Source organism: Scomber japonicus, chromosome 4 (assembly GCF_027409825.1).
Source record: "Scomber japonicus isolate fScoJap1 chromosome 4, fScoJap1.pri, whole genome shotgun sequence".
In the NCBI taxonomy this organism is placed as follows: Eukaryota; Metazoa; Chordata; class Actinopteri; order Scombriformes; family Scombridae; genus Scomber; species Scomber japonicus.
This window is the reverse complement of record NC_070581.1, coordinates 35,949,970-35,971,620: the sequence shown is the minus strand read 5'-3', so window position 1 is coordinate 35,971,620 and position 21,651 is coordinate 35,949,970. Positions and strand designations below refer to the sequence as shown.

At 47.0% G+C, this 21,651-nt stretch overlaps 1 protein-coding gene across 1 annotated transcript in view; it reads left to right on the top strand.

Moving 5' to 3' along the window:
- The window catches only part of LOC128357757 (IQ motif and SEC7 domain-containing protein 2-like), a 24,971-nt gene extending 13,939 nt beyond the window's left edge, over window positions 1-11,032 (top strand). The window contains exons 11-20 of the mRNA XM_053318127.1: window positions 1-23; window positions 110-232; window positions 325-491; window positions 1,570-1,709; window positions 1,911-2,036; window positions 2,808-2,907; window positions 6,797-6,958; window positions 7,210-7,434; window positions 8,403-8,452; window positions 9,809-11,032. The exon at window positions 1-23 is cut by the window's left edge and continues 136 nt beyond it. Coding sequence (XP_053174102.1) covers window positions 1-23; window positions 110-232; window positions 325-491; window positions 1,570-1,709; window positions 1,911-2,036; window positions 2,808-2,907; window positions 6,797-6,958; window positions 7,210-7,434; window positions 8,403-8,452; window positions 9,809-11,032 — 2,340 coding nt within the window. The remainder of the gene's footprint in view (window positions 24-109; window positions 233-324; window positions 492-1,569; window positions 1,710-1,910; window positions 2,037-2,807; window positions 2,908-6,796; window positions 6,959-7,209; window positions 7,435-8,402; window positions 8,453-9,808) is intronic.
- Window positions 11,033-21,651: the final 10,619 nt, after the last annotated feature.

Genomic DNA, 21,651 nt, shown 5'->3' with positions numbered 1-21,651 from the left:
CAGTTCAACAAGGACGTCCTCGAGTGAGAACCAGACTCCTCAGAGCAGTTTGTTTCTTTGGCTGAGCGATTTAGGAAGCAGCTGATGGTCTTTTTCTTTCTGTGTGCAGCTGCGTCTTAGATGAGATGGATTTCTCAGGGATGGATCTGGACGACGCTCTGAGGAAGTTCCAGGCTCAGATTAAAGTGCAGGGTGAAGCTCAGCGGGTGGAGCGGCTAGTGGAGGCCTTCAGGTACTAAACTGCACCATGGGTTTGATTCCCAGAGAGCACCTGGTGAGAGTGTCACTCACTTTTTCTTCTTCTCTCTCTTGGTCTCTCTACAGTCAGCGGTACTGTGTTTGTAACCCGGTGTTGATCCGGCAGTTCCAGAATCCAGACACCATCTTCATCCTGGCCTTCGCCATCATCCTCCTCAACACGGACATGTACAGCCCCAATGTCAAGCCGGAGAGGAAGATGAAGCTGGAGGACTTCATCAAGAACCTGCGGGGTCAGTCATTCAGTTATCTCCGTTTATTTTAACTAATGCAGGTTAGAAAAATTACAATTAAAACATTTACAAAATGTCTCTTTACTTTGGTTTAGAGCTGCCAGAATGAATCAGTTAATATATTGTTTTATTGATCTTTGTTGATTGACAGAGAATTTAATCAGAAATTATTTTGATTTTTTTTAAGCAAAAAATGTAAAAAGAAAAAAAAAAAAAAGAAAAAAGAAAAGCTGATCAAATGTGAGAATTTGAGTAACACTTCTAAACCTGACGGGGGGGGGGGGGGTAAGATTCACCTTGAGGTGCTGAAGGGCTTGGACATTATGGGGCTGTCATGGAGGTCAGGGACAGAACCCATGGAGTGGCAGACCAGAGGCTCCAACTATCAGGGATCACACTACTCAGCCTCCAGGAGAAGCTGATGCTGAAAGGCTCCGGCTGATTGTTGAACCTGATTCAGGAGGAGTCATGTGGATTCTGGCCGTGGAACAGTGGACCAGCTCTTCACCCTGCAGGGATCCTGGAGGGGTCATGGGAGTTCACACATCCAGTCTTCATGTGCTGTATGGACTTGGAGAAGACTTAGGACCGTGTCCCTCTGGGGACCTTATGGGAGGTGTTGTGGGAGTTTGGGGTACCAGGGTCTCTGCTGTGAGCCATTGGGTCCCTATACAACCACTGTGAGAGCTGTGTTCACATTCTCTGCAGTAAGTCAGACCTGGTCTCAGTGGGTGTTGGGCTCCATCAGGGCTGTCCCTGGTCTCTGATCCTGTTTGTGATCTTCATGGACAGAGTCTCAAGGTGCAGCCGGGGGGAGGAGAGTTCAGTTTGGGGATCTCAGAATCACCTCTCTGCTGTTTACGGTTGATGTTGTTCTGCTGGACTCTACAGGTGAAGCGGAGGGATTACATATCTCTGCTGGTCTGGGAACAGCTTGGGATCCTCCAGGAGGAGCTGATGAGCGTAGCTGTAGAGAAGGAGGTCTGGGTTTCACTGCTCAGCCTGATGAGACCCGGATAAGAGATGGGATGGATTTGATAATCATATATATGAAACTTTGCTGTGACTGTGTTTCCAGGCGTTGATAACGGTCAGGACATCCCCAGAGACCTGCTTGTGGCAATTTATGGGAGGATCCAGAAGTGGGAGTTGAGGACCAACGATGACCACGTCTCACAGGTCCAGGCAGTGGAGAGGATGGTGGTCGGCAAAAAGCCTGTAAGACGTTCTGACTTCTTATACAAACCTTTAAAAACCTTCAACTTCAAAACCTGTAATCTCGTTTATCTGTTTCTGTCCATGACATGTAGGATTCTGTACCTGAGCTAAGTGATAATAATCTCTCTCTGTGTGTGTGTGTGTGTGTGTGTGTGTGTGTGTGTGTGTGTGTGTGTGTGTGTGTGTGTGTGTGTGTTGCAGGTGCTCTCCCTGCCTCACCGCCGGTTGGTCTGCTGCTGTCAGCTCTTCGAAGTTCCCGATCCGAACCGAGCTCAGAGGAGCGGCGTCCACCAGAGAGAAGTCTTCCTGTTTAACGACCTACTGATGGTAATGCTGTGTGTGTGTGTGTGTGTGTGATATATCTGTATTTATATGATGTATTGATACATTTTTTTTTTTTAAAGATTTTGTTGGCATAGACGCCTTTATTAATCAGTAGATTGACAGGAAACATGGGAGAGAGAGGGGGGTGACACGCAGCAAAGGACCTCCGATCGGGATTCGAACCGGGGTCGGCTGCGTATATGGCACTCTAACCACTCGACCACCTGTGCGCCGTATTGATAAATATTTTACCATCAGTTGTGGATTTTAGTGGAAAAGAGAGAAAAGGGAGTATTTCATTATCACTGTTTTCCTCCCAAACACACAGAGCTGCAAAATAACTCTAGTACTATTTACTAAAGTACTATATTTAAGGATCATTTTAAGGTACTTGTACTTTAATGTAGTACAGTTTGAGGTACTAGTACTTTACTGTAGTACAGTTTGAGGTACTAGTACTTTACTGTAGCACAGTTAGAGGTACTAGTTCTTTACTGCAGTACTGTTAGAGGTACTCGTACTTTACTGTAGTACAGTTAGAGGTACTAGTACTTTACTGCAGTACAGTTAGAGGTACTAGTACTTTACTGTGGTACAGTTAGAGGTACTAGTACTTTACTGCAGTACAGTTAGAGGTACTAGTACTTTACTGTAGTACAGTTAGAGGTACTAGTACTTTACAGCAGTATTTCCATGTGATGCTACTTTCTACATTTATTTGACAGCTTTAGTTACATTTCAGATTAAGTAAAGTCTCCTCCTCTTCCTCCCCAGGTGACAAAGATCTTCCAAAAGAAGAAGACTTCAGTGACGTACAGCTTCAGACAATCGTTTCCTCTGGTGGACATGCAGGTGCACACCTTCCAAAACACTTGTAAGTCCTACAGCAGTACCTTCTTTCTCTCTGTTTTATGTTTTCATTTCCTTCTTTGCACTCGTTCAGCTATGACGGCGTCTAACCTTAAACCCCCCCCCCAGAGGGTACAGCAGAGTCTAGCAGGGTTCATGAGGGTTCAGAGGCTGCAGTTTGTTTGTGGCTCAGAGAGCTGTTGGTGGACTTCATGAAGTAGTTTAAACAGAGCTACTACACATCTCTGTGTCCACATCGATCTGTTCCACATCTGTCTGTTCCACATCTGTCTGTGTCCACATCTGTCTGTTCCACATCTGTCTGGTCTCTGATCCTGTTTGTGATCTTCATGGACAGAGTCTCAAGGTGCAGCTGGGGGGAGGAGAGAGTCCAATTTGGGGACCTCAGAATCACCTCTCTGCTTTTTGTGGTTGATGTTGTTTTGTTGCACTCTACAAGTGAAGCGGTCGGGATGAGAGTCAGCACCTCCAAATCTGAGGCCATGGTGCTCTGCTGGAAAAAGGTGGACTGTCCCCTCAGGGTTGGTGGTGGGGGGGGGGGTTACTGCCCCAAGCGGAGGAGTTTAAGTATCTGGGGGCCTTGTTCACAGTGAGGGTAAGATGGAGCTTGAGGTTGACAGGTGGATGGGTGCAGCATCAGGTGGATGGGTGCAGCATCAGGTGGATGTGTGCTGCATCAGCAGTGATGACCGTCCTGGTGTAGAAAGAGCTGAGCCTGAAGGTGAAGCTCTCAGTTTAGCAGTCCCCAACCCTCACCTCTGCTCACCAGCTTTGGGTAGTGACCCAAACAATGAGATGCTGGATCCAAGCAGAGAGTGTCTGGGTACTTTACTGTTCCACATCAGTCTGTGTCCAGATCTGTCTGTTCCACATTGGTCTGTGTCCACATCTGTCTGTTCCACATCGGTCTGTGTCCACATCTGTCTGTGTCCACATCTGTCTGTTCCACATCTGCCTGTTCCACATCTGTCTGTGTTCACATCTGTCTGTTCCACATCTGCCTGTTCCACATCTGTCTGTTCCACATCTGCCTGTTCCACATCGGTTTGTTCTACATCTGTCTGTTCCACATCGTTCTGTGTCCACATCTGTCTGTTCCACATCTGCCTGTTCCACATCTGTCTGTTCCACATCGGTCTGTGTTCACATCTGTCTGTTCCACATCGGCCTGTTCCACATTGGTCTGTTCCACATCTGTCTGTTCCACATCGGTCTGTTCCACATCTGTCTGTTCCACATCGGTCTGTTCTACATCTGTCTGTTCCACATCGGTCTGTGTCCACATCTGTCTGTTCCACATCGTTCTGTGTCCACATCTGTCTGTTCCACATCTGTCTGTGTCCACATCTGTCTATGATGACTGACTCAGTAGGGTTAGGGTTGGTTATGTTTGAATGGGAGTCAGGTGGAGGATTCAAGACGTAGGAGCTGTTGGTCCTTTTTTACTGAAGGTTCAAAATCTTTAAAAATACCTCAAATATCCCGTTTCATCTTTAAAAATAGTCTCAGCAACAAACAGGAAGAAATAGAACATTTCCTGAAGACTATTTTCAGCAGCGGTTGGATCCACATTTAGTATTTTAGTGAGGTGTGTGTGTGTGTGTGTGTGTGTGTGTGTGTGTGTGTGTGTGTTCATAATTAAGGAACATGTGACCCAGTGTGGTGGTGTGGCTCACTGATGTGTTGTTAGTGTGCTTACACTGTTTGGTCGGTTACTGCTGCTGTTGGTGTTGTTGTTGGTGTTGCTGTTGTTGCTGTTGTTGCTGCTGTTGTTGCTATTGCTGTTGTTGCTGTTGTTGGTGTTGTTGTTGTTGCTGTTGGTGTTGTTGTTGCTTTTGCTGCTGTTGGTGTTGTTGCTGTTGTTGCTGCTGTTGTTGTTGTTATTGCTTTTGCTGTTGCTGTTGGTGTTGTTGTTGCTTTTGCTGTTGGTGTTGGTGTTGTTGTTGTTGTTGGTGTTGTTGTTGCTTTTGCTGTTGTTGTTGGTGTTGTTGTTGCTTTTGCTGTTGGTGTTGTTGTTGCTTTTGCTGTTGTTGTTGGTGTTGTTGTTGCTTTTGCTGTTGGTGTTGTTGTTGCTTTTGCTGTTGTTGTTGGTGTTGTTGTTGCTTTTGCTGTTGCTGTTGGTGTTGTTGTTGCTTTTGCTGTTGTTGTTGCTTTTGCTGTTGCTGTTGGTGTTGTTGTTGCTTTTGCTGTTGTTGTTGTTGTTGTTGTTGTTGTTGCTTTTGCTGTTGTTGTTGGTGTTGTTGTTGCTTTTGCTTTTGCTGTTGGTGTTGTTGTTGCTTTTGCTGTTGTTGTTGGTGTTGTTGTTGGTGTTGCTGCTGTTGTTGGTGTTGTTGGTGTTGTTGTTGGTGTTGTTGTTGCTGTTGTTGTTGCTGTTGTTGTTGCTGTTGCTGCTGTTGCTGTTGTTGTTGTTGCTGTTGTTGTTGCTGTTGTTGTTGCTGCTGTTGCTGTTGTTGGTGTTGTTGTTGTTGCTTTTGCTGTTGGTGTTGTTGTTGCTTTTGCTGTTGTTGTTGGTGTTGCTGCTGTTGCTGTTGTTGTTGGTGTTGTTGGTGTTGTTGGTGTTGTTGGTGTTGTTGTTGCTGTGGTTGTTGGTGTTGTTGCTTTTGGTGTTGTTGTTGGTGTTGTTGTTGCTGTTTTTGGTGGTGTTGTTGTTGCTTTTGCTGTTGTTGTTGCTGTTGGTGTTGTTGCTGTTGTTGTTGTTGCTGCTGCTGCTGTTGTTGTTGCTTTTGCTGTTGTTGCTGTTGTTGCTGCTGTTGCTGTTGTTGGTGTTGTTGTTGCTGCTGTTGTTGTTGTTGCTTTTGCTGTTGTTGGTGTTGGTGTTGTTGTTGTTGCTGTCAGTGTTGCTGCTGTTGCTGTTGTTGTTGCTGTTGTTGTTGCTGCTGTTGCTGCTGTTGTTGCTTTTGCTGTTGTTGGTGTTGTTGTTGTTGCTGCTGCTGTTGTTGGTGTTGCTGCTGTTGTTGTTGTTGCTTTTGCTGTTGTTGGTGTTGTTGGTGTTGTTGTTGCTGCTGCTGTTGTTGGTGTTGCTGCTGTTGTTGTTGCTGTTGGTGTTGTTGTTGCTTTTGCTGTTGTTGGTGTGTTGCTGTTGCTGCTGTTGGTGTTGCTGTTGTTGCTGTTGGTGTTGCTGCTGTTGTTGTTGCTGTTGGTGTTGTTGTTGCTTTTGCTGTTGTTGGTGTGTTGCTGTTGCTGCTGTTGGTGTTGCTGTTGTTGCTGTTGGTGTTGCTGCTGTTGCTGTTGCTGCTGTTGTTGGTGTTGGTGTTGTTGCTGTTGGTGTTGCTGCTGTTGGTGTTGGTGTTGATGATGATGATGACAGCTCTTGTTCTCTGGTTGGAGCTGAATGTGGAATGTGAGGAGCTGGCAGATTGTGGTGATGACTGTGACCAGGACAGATTGTCTCATATGATTCATCAGCACAGTCTTACATGGACTGCTGGTGTGTGTGTGTGTGTGTGTGTGTGTGTGTGTGTGTGTGTGTATGTGTATGTGTGTGTGTGTGTGTGTGTGTGTGTGTGTGTGTGTGTGTGTGTGTGTGTATTGAGTACTGTATGTGCAATATTTATGGGTGGATGCATGTTTATGTATCTATGTGTGTATATTTATGTATCTTGTAGGAGGCAGGTAGGACGACGTCAGTGTGTGATTTTTATAGTATTATTATATTATATTATATTATATTATATTATATTATATTATGTTACAAACATCACCCCCCCCCCCCCCCCCCCCACTTGAAAGGTTTCACCCTGTTACTGTTTGCTGTAGGTGATCTCTGACATCATGGCATGTCATCATGTTTCAGGTCATGTTAGCTTTGATATGAAACTCTTCACAGGAAGGTTGGAGAGGTCACAGTGTCTAACGTGTATGTAACGTGTGTAACTCGTGTGTGTCGCACCCAGACTACCCTCACGGTATCAGACTGACATCGGCGAACCCCGGAGGAGAGAGGAAGGTGCTGATCGTGTTCACGGCTCCGAGCCAGCAGGACCGAGCTCGCTTCACGTCTGACCTGCGAGAGAGCATCGCAGAGGTCCAGGACATGGAGAAGTACCGCGTGGAGTGTGAGTACACAGCTGCTACTACGACTAATACTATTACTAATACTACTGGTACTACTACTACTACTATTAATACTATTACTATAACTACTATTATACTGTTACTACTAATACTACTACTAATACTATTACTATAACTACTACTATACTGGTACTACTACTACTGATACTACTACTACTACAGGTAGTATTAGTAGTATCACAGGTGTAGCTTCAGTTTCAGGCTGTAACCATGGTGATTCTCCTCTCTGCAGCTGAGCTGGAGAAGCAGAAAGGTGTGATGCGTCCAGGTGTGCTGACGGGAGGACCTGGAGGGGGGGGAGTGCCGGGCGGCGGGCCGAACACCGGTGGCATGCCTGTGAAGGGCGAGGTGGTGAACGGCACCATGGGAAGGCCGAGCCTGGACGACACGTACGCATCAGTGGACGGACTCAAACGCACGGCACTCAGCTCCTCACTGAGAGACCTATCAGAGACCGGTGAGTCCGTCCTATCACGTGTTAGATAATATCTACATACATGTTTACTGTGATGAGATGTTTACTGCTGCAGGTTTTACTGAGAGTCAGTGACTCAGAGCAGACCTACATCTGTGCTCTTATGCAACTGATGAAACTGATGAAATCTAAAATGGTCATGTTTTACAGTAAGATGGAAGTGTAATGTAATGCTGTGATGCTCTGCCTCCACCTAGTGGACATCAGCAGGAACTACAACACAACAGCACAGGAAACTGCACTCTAGTTATTATTAGTTGTTAGCAGTGGTGGAAGAAGTGTTGAGGCCTTTTATTAAGTAAAAGTAGTGATACAACAGCATCCTTGAAGAAATGTATAAAAGTATGTCTTGCAAAAGGAACTTAAAGGAGGAGTTGATGGTTTCTGTGTTAAACCAACAGTCAGTGTGTGTGTGTGTGTGTGTGTGTGTGTAATGATTCCTCCTGTTCATACTGAGCATTAGAAGATCCCTTCATCATGTTAACAGGAAGTGATGGAGGACTAAACCCACAGTCCTCCTTCTGTGGAAACATGGATTATAAAGTTGATGTGAAGCTAATATGAAGCTTCAGAGTCTGAATGAGTCAAATCTTCATCTTCTATGTTTCAGCGTTACAGTGTTTTTAGTAGCAAAGTCTTTTTGTTCCTATACTTCCACCACAGAGAAACAGGAAACACTAAGAGGGAATCTGATGCTAAACAGACTGTAAATGTGTCAGATATCACTGATATGACTAACTCACACTGATGAAGCTCAATAGAAGCTGATCAGAGACTTTAAATGACTGTGTGGAAACACTGTGTTGGCATGTTGAGGCATGTCCGAATATTTAGGTACCTCTGAAGTTCACTAATCAACTCTTTGTACCTTTTCAAATGATTTTTTCTCATTCACACTAGAAATGTAAATACACAGGTTTTAATGTTCCTTCGTTCTGATTGGGTAATAGGGAAGCGAGGTCGTAGGAACAGTGTCGGGTCATTGGACAGCACCATCGAAGTAAGTTTGGTGCTTAAAGCATGCGTCATGTGACCTCGCAACACGCCGCCGCTGCACGTTCATCTCATTACACCTGAGTGTGACTGTGTGAATGCTTCATGGTGCTACTGGCCTGCGCTCCTCATGTGACTGTTCATGGGTCAGTAGAGCTGCGTATCAGTCCTCCGTACCTTAAAGCCATCCACCAAAGTACTGGTTCCTAGTATCATCCTTTTTTTAAACGATACCCAAGCCTTGTGTTCAAAATAAATGAACTGCATGTTGTAAATGAGGTGAAACGGGTTGGTACCGACCCAGTGTGTAGTATTCATGTTAACCAATCACCTCCATGTTTCTCTTCCTGCATGCATGTCCTGAATTAACTCACTGACACTGTTTAACGTGTTTAATGTGAAGATTACTTTTCTTTCAAGCAGCTGCTGATTTCAGTTCAAATTAGAAGTACAAAGTTTTCCTTTAACGCTCTTGAAATATGTCTGGAGCTACCATTTCCTACTTTAGCTACACGGTGCTAACACAGCCGGTATCGTAAAGTAACATTAAACTTGGTGAAACATGAAGCCGGGGAGCGAACTGCCAATCAAGCACAGCACACATCAAAGCTACGATAAGTGCTCAAATCTTATTAACGGAGCAATAATTTCCTAAATGACTACCAGTTATTAGAGGAGCTGAGGCCAGAATGAGTGTTAGAGAGAAGTTGAGGCTGTTTGAAGCAGCTAGCACCATTGTAACTCACTGACTGATGACAGTATGCTGAATATGTGGACCAGGATCTAGATTTGTAGGTTTTCTTAAACATATTACGTATCGTTATTAACACTGGCATCTAATAACAATACAGGCAAACTGCAAATATACCAATAAGAAAAGTACAATGGTAAACATTAGCAGCGTCAAGGTAAAATAATGGAGCTATAACTTTGATTTCTATATTTCCATTCAGCTTATTAATCCAGAAATATGATGTTTGACCACCGTAGACTTAGCACCTACAGCAGCTAGCCTCGTTAGCACAACTCTGCTAACTCACAGCTCCTCGGTTCATTACTTACTTTAATCTTCTGAAAATGAACTCAGTTTTAACTCGTAGCTTCATCAGCCTGGGTTTTTGGGAGCTGAACGCCGGGGCCATAAAATGACCCCAGAGTTCCTGCAGGGGAAACGGGGCTAAAAACATCCATGAGTGAAATGAACTGAGCTCAGTAGCTGCCTGCTCTGATAGAAAAGGTTTTAAATGTTGGGCAAAGTGCTTCTGAAGATAAACTCAGGATATGTGCTGCCGTGCATCTCTGGTGTGAACTGTTTCTAACCTGCTGCATCTGTCCCCCCCCACCCCTGCCCCCCCTCTCTCAGGGTTCCATTATTAGCAGCCCTCGGCCTCACCAGCAGCGCCCCCTGCCTGCTGGAGGTCTGTCCTACAGCCCCATGATGGTCCCTTCTTCTCCAGCAGCCTACCGGCCGCACCGCCCTACTCAGAGCCCCGGTACAGGGGTGGGGGGTGGGCCGGGGCTCTGTCACAACCAGGGAGGGGTCGCCACCTCCCCTCTCGTGAGCGGGGGAGGGGCTGGGCTCGGAGGAGGGATGGTGAGCGGGGGCGGACCGACTGGCGGCGGCCTGCTGGGGAATTTCTTCGGCAGCCGCAGAGGCAAGGTTCCTGGTCCCCTGACGATGACATCGCCACCCCCCCAGGGTCCCCCGAGTCCCCTGATGATATCGTCCCCCCCCCATTACCCCGCCCCCGCGCCTCCCATCCCCCACCCATCCTCCCCTTCCCCGTGCCCCTCCCCCTCGGCCAACCTCGGCCCGTCGGACTCGGGAGGAGTTGGAGGGGGCGGAGGTTCGGGAGGGGGGCCGTCCAAGCTGCAGGCTCTGCACGCCCAGTATTGCCACGGCAACAGTGGAGGAGGCGGAGTCAGTGTTACTGGGCACCAGCAGCAGACCCCCCCCCCACCTTATCACCACCATCACCGCTACCACATGCAGAACGTCCCACAGCACCACGTCCTGTCCCAGAGGGTGTCGTTGCCGCGGCGGCCGGGCCCCCCCGGCTGCGCTCCTTCTCACACTCAGCACCAGAGGATCCAACATGGCGCCGTCCACCCGCGCTACATGGGCTCGGGCTTCATCACCCCCCCCCCACTGTCCCCGCACTCCCCCCTCACCCCCACTACCCCGCACGGACTCTACCACTCGCACCCCGCGGCCGGGCGGCCGGGCGGCGCCAAGCTGCCGCTGACCATCTCGCACTCGCAGCCGCACCCCCACGCTCACACGCACATTCACAACCACGTGCACACACACTCTCCCCTCAGCCCCTCTCCCTCCGTCTCCCCCTCCACCCACTTCATCTTCTCCACCCCGCCGCCTCAGACGCCTTCGGCGCGCCTCGTCAGCCAGACGCCGCCGCAGCCCTACGGCCCCCAGTACCCGCCTCTCTCCTCCATCCCGCCCCCGCCTCCGCACTCGCCTTTACCGCCGCCGTCCGCCGGCCCGCTCTCCCCCCACCCGGGGGCGGCGGGCGGGCAAGGGGGCGGCCCCAAATCGAAACCCGTCAGTCGGATCAGCACGGTCGTGTGAGGAGGCAGAAAACGAGGGCGGCGGTTCGCCACCCAGCTGCGAGCCACCCCCGGGGGGCGGCGGTGAGGGGGGGCAGGAGGAGAGCAGGAGGTGGGGGGGGGCAGGTGCAGGTGTATCAGAGTGGGCGCCTGGTGAGGAGGAGAGCGCTGAGAGCCGGGAAGAGGAAACTACTCAGCCTGTGTTACTTTCACATCCACTTCCCCCGCCGGTAGACGGGGGCAGTTTGAACCCTGCTGGGGCAAATCCTCCCCAAACCTGCCCCAAACCCTCCTCTTCCCTTCGTAGTGCCGCTCTGAGGAGGACACGTTGATTAAGAATTCGGCAAAATGGTTCAGGGACCAGACGCGAGGGGGAACAGTGCCTGAGAATTTAACACGAAGGTTAGCGCCCGATGCTAACACTGCGTACTGTCTTAGTTAAAGGGGCAGTTCAGGTTTTTCGGAGGCCTGAGTCCTTTTTACTAAACTCCAAAAATCACACTCGTCTTGCACCGCTTTGTTTTCTCGCACAAGAAGCACCTGTACTCTGGTTTATTGGTTGCTGTTAGAAGCCATGAGGTGTTGCTGAGGAGGCGGTCGGTGTTAATATGGTGCAGTTTCTGTGTCTTAGACAGGCGTGCATGACCTGTGCAATAGCTAATGGGTGTCAGTGTGTCCTATATGCAGGGGGGGGGGGGGGCAGGGCTCGTGATTTAAAGCCCCAATCCAGACTTTATTTGACCATACATTTTTTTTAAAGTGCATTTGTGAAGGTTACTGAGGACTTTCCTTTGTTTTCAAATTCTAAATAAGCCATTAAAATAAAACTACAGGTGTTTTTTTTACCTTTTTGTTTTGCAGAGCGAAACTCTCAGAGCCTTTAGTGTTCATGGGTTACAGGGTTCTAGCAGGGTGCACTATGATGCTGTTGTTGCAGATTGGGACATTTAAAATTTGGCATTCCTAATATTTTATTCTTGTAACGGGGGATTTATTAGATGGTTTGTACTAAAGCGGTGAATGCTCCCCTCAAGTATCCCTATATATATATATATGAAAGTGTAAGCCTGAATATGTCAACTGTATTTCATGCTCTATATTGTGTGTGACCCTCTGTGTTGCCAGGGAAGGAGATTACACTGAAAGGTGCCAAACAGGGTGCATTCTGGGAAACAGAGTCTTTAATGTCACTGGCTTTTTTTTTTTTACCTTTGATGAAACCTGAGAGTCGCTGCCGCGGCTCTGACACATTTCCCTTAAAGAGAGATTCCTGAACATGTTCAATGATTTGGGCGGGAAGTTAAAGTTATAAAGTTATACCCAGTTTTACGTCATCCAAACAAAACACGTGTTAAGATGATTAGTCTTTATTACTCGACCAGCAGCCTTCATCAGGGTCATAAAAACTGTGAAACATGAACACCAGGGGGCAGCGCTGGCCAGTTATCTCTATCACAACTTAATTATCAATTTAACTTTTAAATAATAATAAAGTTTGTTTTATTAATATTATTCTCAGAGTCTTATCCAAAGGTAAAGATCTAATATCTTGTTTTCTTGGTCCTGTGCTGATAGTAACATTATGCACAGGACTGAAGTCTTTGACAGAATAATGAGATAAAAACTCTTTGTTATAAAATAAGTTGTGATGTTGAGCTCTCCAGGCAGACCCTGACCCTGACTTCCCGCCCAGATCCTGTGAGATGCAGAGTAAGGTGCCTTCAGACAGAGAAATGACCCCACCTGGCAATAAACAGACAATTCAGCTTCTGAATCAGTAATATATTGATTGATTGATTGTATCTTTTCACAAAAGCAAATATGAAGCCATTTACTGCATTTTTTAAATCTGGCTGAAAGACTGACGACTGAAACCTGGACCGGCTTCCTGTTGGAGGCCCGGCTGAAGTCTCAGAGGACCAGCTTCCTGTTGGAGGCCCGGCTGAAGTCTCAGAGGACCGGCTGAAGTCTCAGAGGACCGGCTTCCTGTTGGAGGACCGGCTGAAGTCTCAGAGGACCGGCTGAAGTCTCAGAGGACCAGCTTCCTGTTGGAGGACCGGCTGAAGTCTCAGAGGACCAGCTTCCTGTTGGAGGACCGGCTGAAGTCTCAGAGGACCGGCTGAAGTCTCAGAGGACCGGCTGAAGTCTCAGAGGACCAGCTTCCTGTTGGAGGACCGGCTGAAGTCTCAGAGGCCCGGCTGAAGTCTCAGAGGACCAGCTTCCTGTTGGAGGACCGGCTGAAGTCTCAGAGGACCGGCTTCCTGTTGGAGGACCGGCTGAAGTCTCAGAGGCCCGGCTGAAGTCTCAGAGGACCAGCTTCCTGTTGGAGGACCGGCTGAAGTCTCAGAGGCCCGGCTGAAGTCTCAGAGGACCAGCTTCCTGTTGGAGGACCGGCTGAAGTCTCAGAGGACCGGCTGAAGTCTCAGAGGACCAGCTTCCTGTTGGAGGCCCGGCTGAAGTCTCAGAGGACCGCAGAGCAGAACTACAGGAAATATTCAACAAACTCATTTTTACACATTATTTTTGCACTTTGAGTTAAACCTGCCGTCCCAGTGCTGAGGTGTGTTGCAGGATGATGTCAGGGCAGGAAGCCCATGAAGGCTGGTAGAAAGCAGGAAGCCCATGAAGGCTGGTAGAAAGCAGGAAGCCCATGAAGGCTGGTAGAAAGCAGGAAGCCCATGAAGGCTGGTAGAAAGCAGGAAGCCCATGAAGGCTGGTAGAAAGCAGGAAGCCCATGAAGGCTGGTAGAAAGCAGGAAGCCCATGAAGGCTGGTAGAAAGCAGGAAGCCCATGAAGGCTGGTAGAAAGCAGGAAGCCCATGAAGGCTGGTAGAAAGCTCAGTCGATGACGGTGTGAATGCAAACATTAATGACACGTTTTCAGTCTCCAGCTGTAGATATTTACCCTGTACAGTTTAACGGTCTGTAACTGAGCTCAGAATAACAAAACTAACAACCAAAACTTCACCAGGTTCCAACTAAGCAGAGTCTGAGGTCTGAGGATCGGAACCGGCGTTCCTCATGGAACCGGCGTTCCTCGGGGAAGCGGCGTTCCTCGGGGAAGCGGCGTTCCTCGGGGAACCGGCGTTCCTCTGGGAACCGGCGTTCCTCTGGGAACCGGCGTTCCTAATGGAACCGGCGTTCCTCTGGGAACCGGCGTTCCTCTGGGAACCGGCGTTCCTCTGGGAACCGGCGTTCCTAATGGAACCGGCGTTCCTCTGGGAACCGGCGTTCCTCTGGGAACCGGCGTTCCTCGGGGAACCGGCGTTCCTCGGGGAACCGGCGTTCCTCGGGAACCGACGTTCCTCGGGGAACCGGCGTTCCTCGGGGAACCGGCGTTCCTCTGGAACCGGCGTTCCTCGGGGAACCGGCGTTCCTCGGGGAACCGGCGTTCCTCGGGGAACCGGCGTTCCTCGGGGAACCGGCGTAGATCCCTGTTGTTTCTAATCTGAAGAACCATTAACGTTTTAGAGTGCTACTGATATTATTAATATTGTTGTGTGACAAGCTTCTAACATGACGTTCTCTCCTTTGGGCTGTTTTTGGTAATTTTAGCATTTTTGAGTTTGTTATGTGCTGATTAAGAAACGATTTGATTCTTTTCTGATTTTCATTTTTTAAACGTTTACAACAAAACAAACAAGTTGTTCTTTTTAATACAGACTTCGATAATTACTTTAACTCAGCCGCACACACACACACACACACACACACACACACACCTGCACACACACACACACACCTGCACACACACACGCACACACACACACACACAGTAACAGCGTGTTTGATGCCGAGCTGAACCTGTTAAAGCTGCGTACCTGCTGCATGTTTTCACCTGTTCAGGAAGGGTCAGGGTTAGGGTCTTTCAGATAATCATCCATCTTATAAAGGCCTGTGAATGGTTTATAATTGGCTTGTTAATCATTAATAAGCTGTTATTATAACTCATTGGTAATAAAGGATAACAGTTATGAACATTTATTTATGAGTTACATGTTTTACACTTTATAAAGTTTAGCAGTTATAAACATCTGTAACTCGACCTTCATCTGACCTTCATCTGACCTTCACCTGACCCTGCACTGATGTATGGGGACTATTTTTACATTATATATTTTAATTGATATTACTTCTGTTTTCACTTTGACACTAAACAGTTTTTTTCTTCTAAATTCTTTAAAACAAAAAGTCAAATTATATTAACCATGATTCAGTTTATAAAAGCAGTAAAACGTGATGAAACCTGTTCATAGTGTCATATCTCACCATCATCATCATCATCATCATCATCATCATCACCATCATCATCATCATCATCACCATCATCATCATCACCATCACCATCATCACCATCATCATCACCATCACAGGGTTAGGGTCAGGAGATGAGAAGCTGCTCTGATGGTGGTGATGATGGTGATGATGATGATGATGGTGGTGGTGATGATGATGATGATGATGATGATGAGAGGAGCAGAGTCACAGGTATAACACAGGTACGCTCCTTTAAAGGCTCAGCCAGCGTTTCCTGCCCGTCTGCATGTGTATTTATTATCTGCACTGAATGAACCTGTATTATAAACATGAATGTACATAACCATGGTGATGAAGAGACGTGATGCTGGTCAGCGGTGACGACGGAGAGAGTTCAGACATTATTTTAACATGAGTGTAAATAAAATATAAAACTGTAACTTTGGTTTAAACTGCAGAAATATGAAGAAGTGGAAATATTTATTTGCTCTGAAGATAAAAAATCTGTTAATGTTGATGAAACGAGACTCCTGTGGTGACTGAACATACACACACATACACACACATACACACATATACACACATATATACACACACACACACACACAGACACACACACAGACACACTGTCTGATCTTAGTAGATTAGTTGACTCAGTGGTTATCTGGTTAACCCTAACCCTAATCAGTGGTTAGGGGTCAGTGGTTAGGGATCAGTGGTTAGGGGTTAGGGGTCAGTAGTTAGGGGTTAGTGGTTAGGGGTTATCTGGTTATCTGGTGAACTCTAACCCAAATGTGACAGTGAGTGTGAATAATGATGGTGGAGTGATGTGAGTGGAGAACAGTGATGGACAGTTAGAGATCCTCATCTCACCTCTGAGCTTTGGTCTGGCTGTCATGTTCCCCACACAGAGAGCTTTTAGAGGGAGGGACTCCCCCCTCTCTGTCCTCACACTGATCCATAGCAGAGAAACACCTTCACACAAACACAACAACATGCTCATTCATTACAACCAGCTGCACATCACACAGGTCTGCACTGCTGTCTAACATCCTGTCATTATTCACTCCACCACCAGATGGAGCTAGCTGCACATCACACAGGTCTGCACTGCTGTCTATCACACTGTCATTATTCACTCCACCACCAGATGGAGCTAGCTGCACATCACACAGGTCTGCACTGCTGTCTAACATCCTGTCATTATTCATTCCACCACCAGATGGAGCCAGCTGCACATCACACAGGTCTGCACTGCTGTCTAACATCCTGTCATTATTCACTCCACCACCAGATGGAGCCACAGTAACAACCAGCTGCACATCACACAGGTCTGCACTGCTGTCTAACATCCTGTCATTATTCATTCCACCACCAGATGGAGCCAGCTGCACATCACACAGGTCTGCACTGCTGTCTAACATCCTGTCATTATTCACTCCACCACCAGATGGAGCCACAGTAACAACCAGCTGCACATCACACAGGTCTGCACTGCTGTCTAACATCCTGTCATTATTCATTCCACCACCAGATGGAGCCACAGTAACTACCAGCTGCACATCACACAGGTCTGCACTGCTGTCTAACATCCTGTCATTATTCACTCCACCACCAGATGGAGCCAGCTGCACATCACACAGGTCTGCACTGCTGTCTAACATCCTGTCATTATTCACTCCACCACCAGATGGAGCCACAGTAACAACCAGCTGCACATCACACACACACACACTGCTGTCTAACATCCTGTCATTATTCATTCCACCACCAGATGGAGCCAAAGTAACAACCAGCTGCACATCACAAACACACACACTGCTGTCTAACATCCTGTCATTATTCACTCCACCACCAGATGGAGCTAGCTGCACATCACACAGGTCTGCACTGCTGTATAACATCCTGTCATTATTCATTCCACCACCAGATGGAGCCAAAGTAACAAAGGATGTAAGACTTACATCCTGTTCTGGGTCAGATGATCTCCGTATCTATGTCCATGTGTTTTAAATGAATAGTTAATAGTTTTAATAAGATAGTAGTTATGAGGGTGAAGACTGATGGCTCTAATGGTTCTACAATAAACCCCACACTTCCACAAAGCTCTGCTCATTTTACCTTTAAATACATTTACATCATTATTATGTGTTATATTTTCATGTCTGAGGTCAAACAGGACATGATATTGTGTGATAGGAGATATTTAGTAGTGTAAAAGATAAAAAATACACTCTCTCTGCTCTGAAACATGAATCCAGGTTTAATCACATTTATTGATCAGTCAGATCGACTATTGATGCTTTAAACACACCTGTGCTTCAACATTTGGTAGAAACACTTAATATGCAGGGATTCTTAGACGCGGTCAAAACTGACCAGGAAAATACTGGGAGGGTAGAATATGAACTGTATTTAAGTGTTGAAGACTTTCACTCAGCTTTAATGTTTAATAACTTAGTTTCTGAATGTTCCACTGACTTTTCATTTGCCTGATTAAATAACTGAATATCATGAATGAAAAGATGTTTTCAACAGTATTTCTGTCACCTTCTTTTAACACATATACTACACCTTCCCCAACCCCCCATCCCACGCCTTCGCCGCTTTCACCCCCCAACCCCCCATCCCACGCCTTCGCCGCTTTCACCCTCCACTGGCGGCCGCGGCTGGCTGCCTGTCTGAGCTGGAACACCTCCTCCTCCCTTTCCCCCTCCCCCGGTGCAAAAGTTGTTTTTTGTGTTCTTATGTTGTAAAATGTGCTCATATGTGCTTATGTTGCTGGGGGGGGGGGGGGGGGGGGTTACCGTTCCCACACTGTACTCCCACACAGAGCACAGTCTTTTTTTTCTCCTCCTCTCTCCTCGGTTCTTTCCTTTTCTCCCCTCTCTATTGTGCTCAGTCATCCGGTTCTGTCTGTCTTATTGCATGTATGGTATGTTGTATATGTACGGACGGGGGATTGCTGTTATTTCACTGTACTTCTGTATAGTGGCAAATAAAGCCTATTGAACACATTTCATAGTATATTATTATATGGCTTTTATTACTTGTTCATCACTAACCGTCCCACCTGTGAAACTCTTTCTGTTGTAACTGTGGATTAGTTATTATAATAACTGTCAGGTTCAAGATGACTGAATGAGGACACATTTGATACCCGAACCCTTCCAGGTCCGTCCTTCCTCTCTGCTGCAGCTCTGCCTGCTAAGCCCCTCCCACAGAGGAACCTGCCGTGCACGCTGGGCACACGTGAAGGCTCGTCCCCACAGTAAGAGAGGAAACCTGTTTGACCAGTGAGAGCAAAGCAGAGAGGGGAGGGGGGGGGCAGTGTGTGTACAGCGTCATTCACACTCCTCCGGCTAAAGCTAGACTAAAATACTTTGGGTTTGACTTTTAGTGGACTAGAAGTCTACAGCAGACTAAATCTGACCAAAACTAATCAGCCACAGGACTGAGACTAAAACTACATTAAACAGCTGATGAAATGAACTCTATAGTGGTCATCATGTGACTGGCAAGAATCCACCACTCCCAGATCAACACAACCAATCAGAGCCAGGAGGAGTGACCCCCCCCCCTCCCCCGTTACCGTGGCAACGAGCAGGTTCCTCATGCTGTAGATGTATTTACATAAATATAAAAACATTGCTGTGTTATTACAACTTACCATAGAAACCAGTGTTTAGGGGGGGGGGGGGGTCATGCTGGGAAAACAGTGTTTTATTAAAGGCTGGTTTGTTTGAATGTACCAGTAGTTATTCATTTATGAACACATATGTTTATACTACAAAACCTTTTCAATGTACTTTTATTAGAAACACAATAAAACATATTAAACCTGAAGCAGTGAGTCAGGATAATGTTTAATGATCAGTAATGATTCAACTGAACTGGACCGTTAACTCAGACTGGGCTCAGTTAGGCTGAGTTTATATTAAACACAATAACTTTATATATTTAATACAATAACTTTATATATTTAACACACTAACTTTATATATTTAATACAATAACTTTATATATTTAATACACTAACTTTATATATTTAATACACTAACTTTATATATTTAATACACTAACTTTATATATTTAATACACTAACTTTATATATTTAATACACTAACTTTATATATTTAACACACTAACTTTATATATTTAATACAGTAACTTTATATATTTAATATAATAACTTTATATATTTAATACACTAACTTTATATATTTAATATAATATCTTTATATATTTAATATAATATCTTTATATATTTAACACACTAACTTTATATATTTAATACAGTATCTTTATATATTTAATATAATAACTTTATATATTTAATTCAGTAACTTTGAGTGTTTTATTGACTCTGAGGACAGAAAGCAGAACTGACCCACAGCAGCAGATCACACGTGTGTTTTAAACCATTCAGCAGTATTTTAAAGTCTGTTCTTTGACAGACAGGAAGTCAGAGTAAAGACCTGAGAACTGGACTGATGTGATCCACTTTCCTGGTCTTAGTGACTCTGAATCAGCTGCAGCTGTCTGATAGACTTTTAGGGAGACCTGTAAAGACTCTGTTACACTATCGAATCTGCTGAAGAGAAACTTAAGGACAAGTTTTTATAAATCCTGCTAAGACATAAATCCTTTAACTGTTGATCTATTCTTCAGCTGATAGCAGACTAACTTTGTAACTGTCTTTATGTGGCTGTTGAAATTCAGGTCAGAGACGACACCAACATGTCTGGATGGGTTTGTGGTTTTTACATCACTGACTGAAGCTGAGTGCTGACATTTTAATTCCGTTCCTCTTCCGCTTGTCCCACTCGGACTCAATGTCCCCCGCCTCCCTCGGTACGTGGTCGAAGCTCTTCCGGAGGTGGGAGTTGAAACTCTCTCTGACAGGAGACTCTGCCAGACGTTCCCAGCAGATCCTCACAATACGTTTGGGTCTGCCAGGTCTGACCGGCATCCCCCCCCCCCCACCATCGGAGCCAACTCACCACCAGGTGGTGATCAGCTGACAGCTCCGCCCCTCTCTTCACCCGAGTGTCCAAGACATGCGGCCGCAAGTCCGACGACACGACTACAAAGTCAATCATGGAACTGCGGCCTAGGGTGTCCTGGTGCCAAGTGCACATATGGACACCCCCCCCCCCTTATGCTTGAACATGGTGTTCGTTATGGACAATCTGTGGCGAGCACAGAAGTCCAATAACAGAACACCGCTCGGGTTCAGATCGGGGGGGCCGTTCCTCCCAGTCACACCCCTCCAGGTCTCACTGTCGCTGCCAACGTGGGCGTTGAAGTCCCCCAGCAGAACGAGGGAATCCCCAGAGGGAGACTCTCCAGCCCCCCCTCCAAGGAGTCCAAGAAGGCTGGATACTCTGAACTGCTGTTTGGACCATAGGCACAAACAACAGTCAGGATCCACCCCCCCTCCCGAAGGCGGAGGGAGGCTACCCTCTCGTCTACCGGGGTAAACTCCAACATACAGGCACCAAGCCGGGGGGCAATAAGTATTGCCACCCCTGCCCGGCGCCTCACACCAGTGGCAACTCCAGAGTGGAAGAGAGTCCAACCCCTCTCGAGGAGACTGGTTCCAGACTGGAACCAGAGCCCTTGCTGTGCGCCGAGGTGAGGCCGACTATATCTAGCCGGAAGTTCTCAACCTCACGCACCAGCTCAGGCTCCTTCCCCACCAGAGAGGTGACGCTCCACGTCCCTAGAGCTAGCTTCTGCAGCCGAGGGTCGGACCGCCAAGGTCCCCGCCTTCGGCTGCCGCCCAGCTCACATTGCTCCCGATCCCTTTGGCCCCTACAACTGGTGGTGGGTCTGTGGGAGCGGGGTCCCATGTCCCTTATTCGGGCTGTGCCCGGCCGGGCCCCCGCCACCAGGCGCTCTCCCCGAGCCCCACCCCCAGGCCTGGCTCCAGGGGGGGGCCCCCGGTGACCCGCGTCCGGGCAAGGGACACGAAAAACCATCTGTCGTACTCATCATTGGGGTTTTCTGAGCTACCTTTTGTCTGGCCCCTCCCCCCGGACCTGTTTGCAATCGGAGACCCTACCAGGGCCATAAAAGCCCCCGACAACTGAGCTCCTGGGGTCATTGGGACATGCAAACCCCTCCACCACGATAAGGTAGTAGCTCAGTTTTTCTTCCAAAAACACAGTTTGATCTTTATTTAATTGGAGAAGATTCTGCCCCATCTAATCCTTGAACCGTTCAGTAATGTAAATGTGTGTGTCGTCTGCATAATTATGGTACATAGTTGGTTGTTTTCTATAATCTGAGTTAGTGGGAGCATGTAGACATTGAACAGGAGGATTATTGTAACCTGATATTCAGGAAACCTGCATAATCAGTTCTGTGGAAACTGAAGAGT